General features: G+C 45.6%; 1 protein-coding gene across 1 annotated transcript; it reads left to right on the top strand.

Annotated features, from left to right (window-relative positions):
- The first annotated feature begins 585 nt into the window (after window positions 1–585).
- rgs9b (regulator of G protein signaling 9b) lies at window positions 586–9474 on the top strand. The gene is made up of 19 exons (XM_061095207.1): window positions 586–654; window positions 2372–2468; window positions 3150–3200; window positions 3770–3876; window positions 3983–4034; window positions 4117–4175; window positions 4261–4337; window positions 4455–4536; window positions 5507–5569; window positions 6387–6416; window positions 6507–6568; window positions 6744–6857; window positions 6945–7060; window positions 7163–7250; window positions 7373–7511; window positions 7605–7687; window positions 7806–7929; window positions 8654–9057; window positions 9312–9474. Exons 1-19 carry the CDS (start codon window positions 586–588, stop codon window positions 9472–9474), a joined length of 1980 nt encoding a protein of 659 aa, XP_060951190.1.
- Window positions 9475–12504: the final 3030 nt, after the last annotated feature.

Raw genomic sequence — 12504 nt, forward strand, 5'->3', positions numbered from 1 at the left:
ATCGCATTGTCGCCCTCTGCTGGTTCTCCTCGGTAACTACGCGACAATGTTTGAAAGCCGGGCTCTGATTGGTTGATCTTCTTCGCCGCGTTCAAAGACTGTTGGAAATAATGTGGATTTGTGTTTTTAATGCGCAATAAAAGTCGAAATGCAGACAAATAAACGAGGATTTCTTTCTTGAGTTGACATTTTCACACAATATAACTGGAGAGTATTTACGACAAGGAGATCAAAATGCTGCAGGTAATATATCAGAGTGATAACGTGCTACATTTGTATTTTTCACGTACTTTTTCAGGCATTAAAATCAACGTCAGTGAAGGATCCTGCGCAATAGAGTTCTTTGTGTGTATGGCAAAAACCTGGTTGTTGTTATGAAACTAATTTCACAATAACACGCCCTCCTCTGTGGGAGATGAGGGGGGTAATGAGGCGTGTTGATATAATTTCCCAGCCTCCATGAAACAGCTGCTGACGAGCACCTGAACGCAGCATCAGTATTGATCATCTCCTCCAGCAGCAGCATCATCCACATCCACGCACACGACCCAGAGGCTCACACGCATCCGAGTGAACCGCAGCATCATGACCATCAGGAACACTCTGCGGGACCACGGCCAGCGGTACCGACCCCGGATGGCTTGTCTCAAGAAGGTGGGTTCGAATCCTTGTCTCCATCATTGGGGGGATCACAGCCCCTCAGGCTTCTCATACACCTGCAGACGCACCTATACGTGCTTCACTCAAATGGATTCTCTGCTGTAACCCTGCTTGTGCATGTGCTGGTATTTTTCAAGCAACTCCAGGCAATCTGCATTCTCCACCAGGTCCTTCAGAGGAAACCCCTGGTTACTGGGGCTTTTAGTACATGCATGTATTCAGGTTGGACGTTTTCAAATCAAATCCAATATACTTTATTGTCCCCATGGGGAAATATCTTTGACAGTACAATGTGCAACAAACAACAACAACAACTGTACACAAGAACATATCGAGTAAGACCCAGAATAATAATGCAGAATAAAAGGGAGTTGAATATTTCACCTCCCGTAAAAACACTTAAAACACTAAAAGGATATAACGCATAAGAGATGAGAAACTTAAACCTGAAGACCAGAGTGTAAAAGGTGCCAGACAAAGTGCAAAGGTTTAAGATACATGTCAGAATCAACATGTTTCCTTATTGACTCGTGTGATAGACATCAGGATGAATGAGAATTTGATTTAGAACCTTTTGATAATTCACAGGATGCTTTTGAGGAAAATGCCATGTTAGAAACACACGCATCAGAATGACAACACAGCAAATCGCATGTTATTTTCCTGTCGCAACCAAATGTTCCTCTGTGTTTTGTTGCAACCTTTTCACAGGCATAAGGTCATTTATTCTAATAAGCATTAAGCCTGGATCAGTATCGGTGGCTCCACATACACCAACCAGCTGCTGGAAGGAAGTTAATCCAGGCACAGTGTCTTAGAACACAAGCGTCTTGGTCCTGAGCATCGACTGGATTCATCAGCATTTACAATCCCGAGAGACAAATGAGCAAAGCATATTTTAAGAATGTGTCGACCACAGTGTCGTGCTCTCCAGGGAGTCCTCACTCCAAACTGATGCTCCAGGGCGAAGTTGTGTTTTGGTCCATGAGAGCTCACTTTGGTCCGACTCAGCCTGCAGCGAGTCGCCTCTTCAGGATGACTTCAAAGCACAAGGCAACTTCAAACAGGCCCGGGAGTCACACACAAACACACACACACACACACACACAACTTCACCCACACGGAATTATTGCACCTCACAGTTTCTTGCTCTCCACTACACACACACACACACACACCGACCTGAGCTGTGGGATCTGTGGGGTTCCGCTGACATGATAACTAAAAATAAAACCAAGCAGTTTACAGGGAAGTGAGTCACGGCCCACCCACACAATGCAAACAGCAGCCAGGAGATCAGTGAACAAACCCCTCGTGTCACCTCGAACACGTTCATGTGCTGCAGCGTCGTTCTGTGAATGACAAACCTGGAAATCCCCCGACATGTGTTTCATTACGAGCTTTGATAGTGAGTGATCAGGTCTATAAGAGGCAAATTCCCCCCAAATCTTGGATTCAATAGAAAAGGGTGAAAAGTGATGTTGTGCTCATTCAACTTGAAGATAACGATCATCTTTGAGTCTTAGATATGCTCACACACACTCGTACAATCCGTATATGTGCCCCTCATTTTCCAACCTGTTGTCCAGGCAACCCAGGGGACCTCTGCCACCCCCTCAGTGTCAGCAGTTGTTGTTGTTGTTGTTTTTGTGGTTGTTGTGGTTGTTGTTGTTGTTGTGGTAACCTCTCCTCACCGTGCTCTTGTACGCAGGCGGAGAAGGTGCTGCTGGAGATGCAGGACCCCAAAGCAGGAGTCAAGTCACAGCTGCAGAGACTGGTTATCACCACGATACCCCACGCCATTACTGGTGAGGAGGAGACCCCCCCCCCCAACACACACACACACACACAAACACTCACACACACTCACACACACACTTGTCATGTTGATATTCAGCAGATGCTTGAGTGATTTCTCCTGCATCGTCTCGCTGGAGGATCCCAGAGCTGCAGGGACAAACTCAAGAGCTACAGATTTCCATCTCCATGACAACCCCCCCCACCACACCCCCCCTTTCTCTCAGAGTCAGGAAAAGTAGGAGGCTGATGATGAAGATAGAGCGAGAGCTGGAGGGAAGAAAAAATAAATAAGAGAAAGACACAGAGAGAGAAGGCGAGGAGGCGGAGGAGGTGGAGGAGGAGAAGAAGAGAGGGAACCTCGACTTCTACGTCATCCAGGCAACTGAACAAAGGAAGGAATGAAGCTCTCTTTGTTTCTCTTTCCTTTTCTTTCCCCTTCTCCTCTCCTCTCCTCCTCCCATCCTCCCTTCTCCTCCGATTAGCGGTAGCAGAGAGGGGTCTGGTATTAACAGGAACACACACACACACACACAAACAGACACAAACAGACACAAACACACACACACGTACCTAACAACCCACACTCAACCCTTTTTTTTCTTCGCTGTGGGAGCTGCTGTCATAACTAGCTGTGTATAAATATTGATATTTGTCTTCACTTGACTTATCTGTGTATCTTTTGTCCTCAGGTGAAGACATCATCTCCTGGTTGGCGGACCGATTCCAAATAGACGCACAAGGTGAGAGATGAGGATGTAGATGAGAAAAATCTCATTTTAAAGGAACACAATGCAACTTTATTACCAGCAGCATTATTAAATATGATTAAATATTGTGGAACTGACTGAGAGTCGCAGCTTCATCTGTCAGAATCAGGTCCGGCGAGTTGAAGAGTGAAGCTGAACTGTGGATCAGTTAAAAAGACTCAGAAGTTATTAAAAACTAGAGTTTATTTCAAATATTCAGCAGGAAACGTTTAAAATATGAATAATTCTCAACAGAGTTTGGTGGATTTGTTACAGCAGCAGCTCCTCTGGTTCAGGAAGCAGAGGATCATGGGTAATATCCAGAGTTCAGTTGTGTTTTAGTTTCATTGAGTGAAACTTCACAGTCCGAGCTCCGGCTTTGTTTTTATTCCACATGAAAACTACTTTATCGCTCGGACACGGAGCCCTACACAATGAATCCCCACGTGTGGCTGCAGAGGGCGCTGTTGTTCAGTCAAAGTTACAAAGTGTTCCTTTAAAACGTTATCATGTCAGGTCTTGATGTTTGTCCTTGTTGACTGTTGACCATCTTCTGTCTTCAGAGGCGAGGAGTGTGGGCTCCATGCTGGTGGCGTTGGGATACATCTATCCTCTGCAGGACCACAAACGCCTGGTGATCAAACCCGACGCGTCGCTCTACCGCTGCCAGGTAAACACACCGTGCTTTCCCAGCTGTGGCTCAGGGACGAGAGAGGATTTCGATTCTCTGTCCTGTCACAATTCAGACTTTCTTTTGCCTTTTTGGTCCTTTTCAGACGCCGTACTTCTGGCCCACGCAGCAGTGGCCTGTGGAGGACACGGATTACGGTGAGTGTGAGCACGTTTTGTTTGTATCTCAGGGTTTGTTGTCATCACTCTCTTAACGCTCCGTCATCTCCTCATCCTGAAGCAATCTACCTGGCGAAAAGAAACATACGCAAGAAAGGAATCCTGGAGCTGCACGAGCAGGTGAGAGTGAGACACGATGAGCGGCCCCGGAGACATTCACACTGTTGGTATTTTACTGATGCTTTGGTTTTTTTAATGCCCTCAGGAGCAGTACAACCGCCTGCACAAGTGGATGAATCACAAGTGGGATTTCATAGTGATGCAGGCGAAGGAACAGTACAGGTGGGTGTGAGACCAAAACTCAGAGACGTCTCAGAGACAAATCATGTGGTGGGGACCTAAATCTGTGTATTAAATGTGTGTGTGTGTGTGTGTGTGTGTGTGTGTGTGTGTGTTCAGGGCGGCTAAGGAGAGGAAGAAACCCGACCGTGTGGTGTTTGAATGCCAGGAGAGAGCGTACTGGGTGGTTCATCGACCTCCGGTGAGACTCATCGACATTAAGTGTTATTCAGTTCTCTAACCATCACATCTGAATCATTTCCTCCCGACAAACCAAGACTGAATATCAACCTGCTCAGACGGCACAGGCAGCTTTTAGAGGGAAGACCCACGAAGTTATAAATGATGAGATGAGTCGATTGGGACTTTTCTTGAGGATAAGGGACAGTGGGAGGTCTCATGGTCGTCCCCCATCTGAGAAAGTCCTCAGCTCAGCACCACACACACATCATCACGTAGATTACAGACAGAGAGGATGGGAAATAAATTACACTCCACCTCTTAACTTCCCAGGGTATCTCATTATCTCTACCCATGATGCCTCATTACCATTACATGTCCAGTCGGAGGGAAAGGGCACGGCTGATTAATATTTCACAGTGCCAGCGAGGGGGGGGGGGCGCGGCGGCTTGCAGCCTATCTGGAGTCCCCGGTAAAGTGGGCGGCTGCTCTCCAGACCTCCAGAGCTCCCACAGGACCCAGGGTCACTCTGTTGTCAAGTGCATTGTGGTCGTTTGATGAAGTGCAGATGTGTTTTAAATACGATCCACTCAGGCAAATATAAACTGGGACGATAAAAGCCCTAATGGAGGTCCTTGTTTCAAACAGTCCGGAGGCTCAGACATGAATTATTCAGGTCATATTGTGTTAATATGATAAAAACAACAAGTTCTCTGGTTGAATACAAGCTCAGTTTGAATTGGTTGTAGACAAAATATAAAAAAGCTGTCATGTCATGTACTTAACAGACACTTTTGTGTAACTTTCACCACAGATGAAAAGCTCATGACTTTAAGTTAATTATTCAAAGGAGGTTGTTTCTTTGACCTCCTTTGAATATTGATGTTTACATGTTTCAGAGCAGAGTCTGATTATGACGACACAGCCTCCTGCCTTTATTAATTCATCCTGTGATAAACATGTTAATATCCTCTGTTGATGTGTGTGTGCAGCCGGGGACGGTCAGTGCCATGGACTACGGGCTGGACAGACGAATCGACCCGAATGGAGACGAGGTAACAGGTGAGTCTCTGCATGTGAACATAAATCCTGTCAATCAGATTAGAGAGTATGAGAGGATTTGATGCAGCTGCTTATCTGTCCTCTCCCTGTCTGCTCTATAGACATTAATCCATCTTCTACTCAAATTAACCTCGTCTTTTCCTCCTCCTCTCCTTTTCTCTTCTCTTCTCTCCTCTTCTTTTCTCCAGGCATCATTTTTGTATCCAGACTTTTAAAACTGGTTAACAACACACACACACATACACACACACACACACACACACACACACACACACACACACACACACACACACACACACACACACACACACACACACACACACACACACACACACACACACACACACACACACTCGCATCTTAACCTAAAACTTAACTTCATCCTTAACATAACTTGTTCTTAAAACCAATTTCCAACTTTAAAGGTGAACTCCACAGATCTTACTCATTGAAGAGGATCTGTATACATGAAAAATAAAAATGGACGTGGACTCTGGGTCCAGAAAGTGAAACCAGTGAAACCAGTGAAACCAGTGAAACCAGTATCCAACTGCCTGAAACCTGTATTCTCTCAAATTAACAGCAGAGGGCGACTCCACTGGTTTTATAACAAGTCTATCACAAGAAGACTTATCTTTATTTATGTCAGTACTCAATCAAAATATAATAATAATAGAATAGTAGAAACACATTTACATGCACACAAATAAACAAAATGTCCCACTTTGTCTCTGTGGGTTTTATTTTTGTCTGTGATATGATGAATAATCTGTGAAGCAACGTTTAATATGTATTTTGTTTCCCCCTCAGGCAACAACCCCAGACTTCTACGAGAGAATCGTGAGTGAGATTTAATGTGAAACTAAATCATTTTTCTCTCACTGTGTCGACTGTGATCCACGTTCTCAGCCGTCATCTTCTCTCCTGTAGATGATCTTCACCCAGCAGGCCATCATGAGGCCCAGGGTCAAGTCGTCCGTGTCCATCGGAGCGTGAGTGTCTGTGTGTGTCTGTGTGTGAAGAGCAAACACACAACAATCTTTGTTCTACCCTCAAACTGACCTGGCTTTAGTGGAGGACAGTTAAAATCTATCTTATTAGTAGTTGTCTGTTATAATGTACTAATATCAACGCAGTTTTCATCTAGTTTCCCCTCTTTTCCTGCAGGTTGGTGAAACACTGCGCCACCTACAAAAGCCACGACCCCTTCCTCTCCTCGTGTCTTCCCAGTAACCCCTGGCTCACCGACGACGTCACCTACTGGAACCTGAACATGCCCAAGTGTGTCAGCTCACAATCAAAACACTGAGGCTCTACTACATTCAGAATAACGCTGTTCTAATGATTCTCTTCCTCTGTGGTTTTCAGTGTGGAAATCCCGACTAAAATGCGCGTGGAGAGGTGGACGTTCAGCTTCGGAGATCTGCTCTCAGACCCGAGGGGGCGGGACGACTTCAGACTCTTCCTGAGGAAAGAATTCAGCGGTACGACGGTTGATTGTAGAAATGTAACGGTCCTGCAATGTCAACATTTCAGCCTGTAGAGTTAAATGTGTTTGCTTTACTTCCAAATTTGAACCTTCTCAGGTGAGAACTTGGCATTCTGGGAAGGTTGCGAGGATTTGAAGTGGGGCGCCGCTGCCACGATGAGAGAGAAAGCAGAACAGATCTACAAGTAATGTATTCATTTCTAGCTTGTGTTTAATATAGGAACGAATGCTCTTGATTGCTTTATTAATTAATGACAGAAAACGTAGAGTCACTTTGTGCGTGTTTCCACCAACCCGGTGATCTCAGGGCCTTCCTGGCTCGTGGTGCACCGCGCTGGATCAACATCGACGGGAAGACGATGGAGATTACAGTCAAGGGCCTGAAGCACCCGCACAGATACGTCCTGGATCCGGCCCAGACTCACATCTACATGCTCATGAAGAAGGTCAGTAAACGCACCGCTGTGGAACCTTCCACGGGCTTGTACACTCGTCGCTCAACGCCACTGAGTCCCGATGCGTTTGTGCACGTTTTGCAGGACTCGTTCGGGCGCTACATGAAATCTCCGGTCTTTAAAGACACGTTGAAGAAGTCCGTCTGTCCTGAGGAGCACAAGTTCACGTGAGAGGCGACCTACTCACTCATTTGTATCTAATCAACAACTTTTTCAGGCAATGTTTAACTTGTATCTTCCTTCCCTTCCTCATCTTTCCCCCCCATCTCTCTCTCCGTCTTCCAGGGACACTCAGCTGGAGCAGAATGCGAAGAACAGACGACCGAGCGCCAGCCCCATCGTCCTCCGGCAGCAGGACCAGGAGATGAAGGCCAAGATGGCGGCCAACGCCCCCGTGGACATCACACAGGTCATGAGCAAACTCAGCAAGCAGGGGAAGGAGGCGCCTCCTTGTCCTGCTCCGGCTAAGACCTGAACACAAACACGTCATGTTGCTCATCCAGATCAAACCTACATGTCAAGGACATTTAGCTTTAGTTTGAAGAGTTGACCTGAGACTTTAAACACGTGTGAACTAACCTCCATGTACGAGTCAGACCATCGGTCACACGTCTGTCCACTCACACTGTTACTGTCTGTCATGTTGTTTCTCACGATACATGTGTTGTTCATATCTTTACTTCTCTGTAGTGTCTGTAATACGCTGTGTTTTCTTCATCCTTCATAAACTAATAAAACATCCACATCAACAACATCTCATCTTCATGTGTTTGTCTTGATTTGTCATTAAGTCTCTGTCTCTCCTCATCGTCCCTTCAGGGTGTCACAGGATTCAAAACAAACGAGTGATGGGGTTGATCTGTTACGTTAGAATTTGTTGCTGTTGTGAAAGTGTCTGAGCAGAAAATCTCTTCCGCGTTGTGAATGTGTACGAAATCCGTCCCCAATTCTCCAGAGACGCCACAGGACACGTCTGAAAACTGCTTTAAAAAAACATCAGATGTCTCCTTTAAACAATTAGTTTTGTCTCTTGAACTCTGTTGAACATTTCCCACAATGCTCTCACATCACTTTCCAGAATAATCCTCCCATGATGCCCTCTGACATCTGTCTCTCGCCCTCTGACCTCACAGCTGTGCCGCTACACCACCCCTGTCCCCCACCTTGCTGTCTACTCTGGTTTCAACGACTCCCCCCCTCACGACGCCTCGCCCTCCTTCCCTTTCCTGGCCCACACCCCGGCCTGCCCGTCCCCCATCAGCGTGGCCTTGGACAGCACCTCGGCGTCCGAGCGGCGAGCGGAGGCCAGTGAGGGAGAGAGAGGGGGGGACCCGGAGGCCCAGGGCCCCTCAGGTGGGAGCTCGTCCAAGTCTCGGATGCCGCTGTCGCTGCGGCGCCTGCTGAAGCGCGGCTGCACCCCCGCCACCGTGTTCGCCAGCTTGTCGCCGAAATACCACTCGGCTGCCGGGGCGAGTAGCCGCATCCAGCCAATCAGCCCCGATCAGCCCAGTCAGGCTCCGCCCAGACGGATCGGCAAGTGAGTGTCGGCCATTTACAGTCACGCAGAATCTACAACTGCAGTCAGAAAGATGTTTTGTCTTTTTATTACTCTTAAATGTGTCGAATTTAACTATTTGTGAACTCTAGTGATTGAATCCTGACCCTTCAAACTAAAGATTATCTCGTCCTATCATTTTCTGGGTCAGAAATATAAAAGATGGCTGAAATCTTTATTTGATCCTAACAGAACATGGGTGTCTGATGTGTGTCTTATATCCTTTTCTGCAACAGTTTCTTCCAGATTAAAGTGGATATTCCTCCCGAGTGCCGCATCTACCCCATCGAGTCGGAGGACGAGGAGGAGGAGAGCAGGGCGGCCTCTCGGGGGGGCGTGGGCGCCAAAGAGATCATCTGCCCCTGGGAGAGCCTCACTCCACACAACGGGACGGGCTAACACTGGAAACCAGTGTGGAGCAGACGTAGTGAGTCAATGTGAACGGGCTGGCGGCAGGTTTATCCACGTGACACCTTTTCACCACCAGGCCACAAACAACAACATAAATACCAAACAACAACATAAGAAGTGACACAGAACTGTCAAAGTGAGACTCTACAGAGATTTGTCTGTAGAAACAAACTACTTATGTTCAGTGTTTGGAGTCCAACTGATGTATCGTCAATTTAATCACAATCATATTAGTATCTGTGTTTATGTTTGACAATATGGCAACTTCCATTTTACGGAATTATCAACACAGAAATTTGTGTTTATATCCTTGATTCAATTTCAATATATTTGGTTGTATTTGTGTGATTGACTATGATCTGAAACATGTAAACATCAATACTCAGAATAAGGTCAAAAATCCGCTCGTTCATGAAACAACCTTCCCTTTGAATAATTAAATTAAAGTCATGAGCTTTTCTTCTGTGGTGAAAGTTACACAAAAATGTCTGTTAAGTACATGACAGCTTTCTTTTTATTTATACTTACTTATGATTCATGTTTTGGGTTAAACTGTAAAATATCAAGTCTCAGTTACTTAAAATTGCCATTACTACGGAATTATTGATTTTTTTCACCCCCATCAGTCGGGCTCTAGTATTAAACATTCTCTGCCTGTAGGTTTTAAAAGGCCCAGCTCCATGACTGCTGTAGCAGGATCCTCCTCCTCCTCCTCCTCCTCCTCCTCCTCCTCCTCCTCCTCCTCCTCCTCCTCCTCCTCCTCCTCCTCCTCCTCCTCCTCCTCCTCATCCACCTCCTCTTCCTCCTCCTCCTCCTCCTCCTCCTCCTCCTCCGCTGCCCGAACAACCTTCACCTTAGCAACGCAGGATCGTCTCCAGAGTTTTAGAAACACTGAGGTTATGAGTCTTCCAGAACAAACCCTCCTCTCTGAGAAGAGTCACCAGAGGAGGCTGTAAAAGTTTCTGATTTACTTTAAGCGTTTTTTATCTTTTCGTTGAACCTCTCGTGACTTTTCCCGAGATTTATATCTGCTTGTGACGGCCCACAGGCTGTTTCTTCACACAACAGAGAATATTCAGTAGTTCGGATAAGACAAAAGAAAAAACAGAAACACACACACAGGGAGATCGGTAATTTGCATGTCATTTAAAAATGCAAGCCCCTCCTCGGGTCGTTCATATCCCAGAAATTGCCAAGAAATTCCTGACGGCAGTAGGTCAATGGAAGCAGATGTGACTAAAGCAACCAAATACTGTAAATAACGATAGATGACACCAGAGGATGGCGCCACAGTACGGTCGTATCGATACATGCACGTTTTTATAGCATCAAATTCATATTTAAAACCAGATTTATCAGAATAAATATCACACATTAAAGGGACTCTTACCTTTGTTGCATTTTTACACTTTTTTTGGATAAGGTTAAATTGGTATTAATAAGGTAATGACACTCTAAAATGCAAGACAGACCCACCAGGAGTAAAAACAAACAATTATTTCACTCTCATAATATTTAGTGAAAACTTCAACCAATACAATTCTTCGGACCGAAGGACCTTATTGGCCGACAGACCTGTCTGTTTGCTGCATGGACATGCAGGCTTTCCGTCTGCTTCTTGTGGCGCATTCGGGCCCGCGTCATCAAGGCATGTGAATGTAAATGTATATGACTTACCGAATCCATTGCTTTGGTAAACAAAAACTCACGTGCGTGCGCGGAGGCAGTAGGTTGTAAGTCTGCTTGTAAATAAAGTTTCTTCAAAAAAACACCGCGGATGGGAACGAGGGGGTGGGGCATTGGAGGAAGGCGGGATGATTTGAATGTGCTGTAATTCTCAAATGCAACAAAGGTAAGAGTCCCTTTAACCAGTGTGATCACTAAAATGATAGAAATCATCTTCGACTTTTTAGTTTGCTCCATGTCCCATCTGCTAACACGGAGGAGGTGGGGTTTCACTTCATGTACAGTCTCTGGTTGAGATATATCTGTGATCACTTCACCAGCCTGCAGGCAGATCAGTGTTTGATACTCACACGTTGTGGGACGAGTATTTTCCTTTGACTTCGGCCTTATCGTCCCCTGATCTTTACAGATGTGAGCCCCAGATGTTTAGTGAGTGTTCGAGCATCCAGGAGCCTCCGGACCTGAGCTGTAGCTTTCACTTTCAAACCTTGTAGCCCCACAGCAGCCTTATCCACCTTCACACCCCTCAGTTGTGTGTTTTTTTTGGAGAATCAAGTCGGCGGCACGACAACAGAAAGTGTGACGGAGCAGAAATGTGAATAATTATTTTTGTGAATGCCAAGGAGAGCCAATACATTAATGTTTACATTCTAGTCCGTGATAGGCCAAAGCAGAATTGGACATATATCGACTCTGCCTGCTAAGATTATAGACAATGTATTTATATATTTGCTGAATCCGTTCTACGAAGTGGAGAAGTGTTCTTGTGCTGCTAAATAGACGTAGATGCCTCATCTGTAATTTACCTCTTTACCACTTTTTATGTGAAAACGCCTGAACAGATGCATTTCAGGTGAAGTGAAGCAACTCGAGTTCATGAATGAGGTTTGTAACGGAGAGTAATAGTTTTGTATTTAGCTCCACTGCTGTTTTGTAGCTGTTGTTTACTGTTTACTACCCTGAACGAGGTGTTGATGTTCTTCTCACGTGGCCCCCCCCATTGATGGTGGTGTGTGTGAGCGTGTGTGTGTGTGTGTGTGTGTGTGTGTGTGTGTTGGGGGGGTTACAATGTGAATTAACCATTGGAATGTATTATCTTTACCATGTTTACAGAAGCAAGAATGTGAAATATACCTTAAATTTGATGTTTTTGATTTGTACATTCCATGGCTTGTGTCAAGTGCCTCAATAAATGATTGTGTCTTAACAAAAACTGTCAGTTTACTCAAATTAATCACAAACATTTCTGTTCAGTTCTGGAACTTGGGGGCCCCAGGCGAAAGGGACTTGAGGGGCCCGACATTGAAAACCTAAAATAATTCAAAGAAACAG

This window comes from Limanda limanda, chromosome 21, assembly GCF_963576545.1.
Source record: "Limanda limanda chromosome 21, fLimLim1.1, whole genome shotgun sequence".
Lineage (NCBI taxonomy): Eukaryota > Metazoa > Chordata > Actinopteri > Pleuronectiformes > Pleuronectidae > Limanda > Limanda limanda.

Bases quoted from the DNA above. Each gene is read 5' to 3' on its own strand.
- rgs9b (XM_061095207.1), top strand. From the start codon at position 586: ATGACCATCAGGAACACTCTGCGGGACCACGGCCAGCGGTACCGACCC. The intron at 655-2,371 runs GTGGGTTCGAAT...TCTTGTACGCAG, and splicing joins GGATGGCTTGTCTCAAGAAG to GCGGAGAAGGTGCTGCTGGA. The intron at 6,569-6,743 runs GTGAGTGTCTGT...CTTTTCCTGCAG, and splicing joins TCGTCCGTGTCCATCGGAGC to GTTGGTGAAACACTGCGCCA.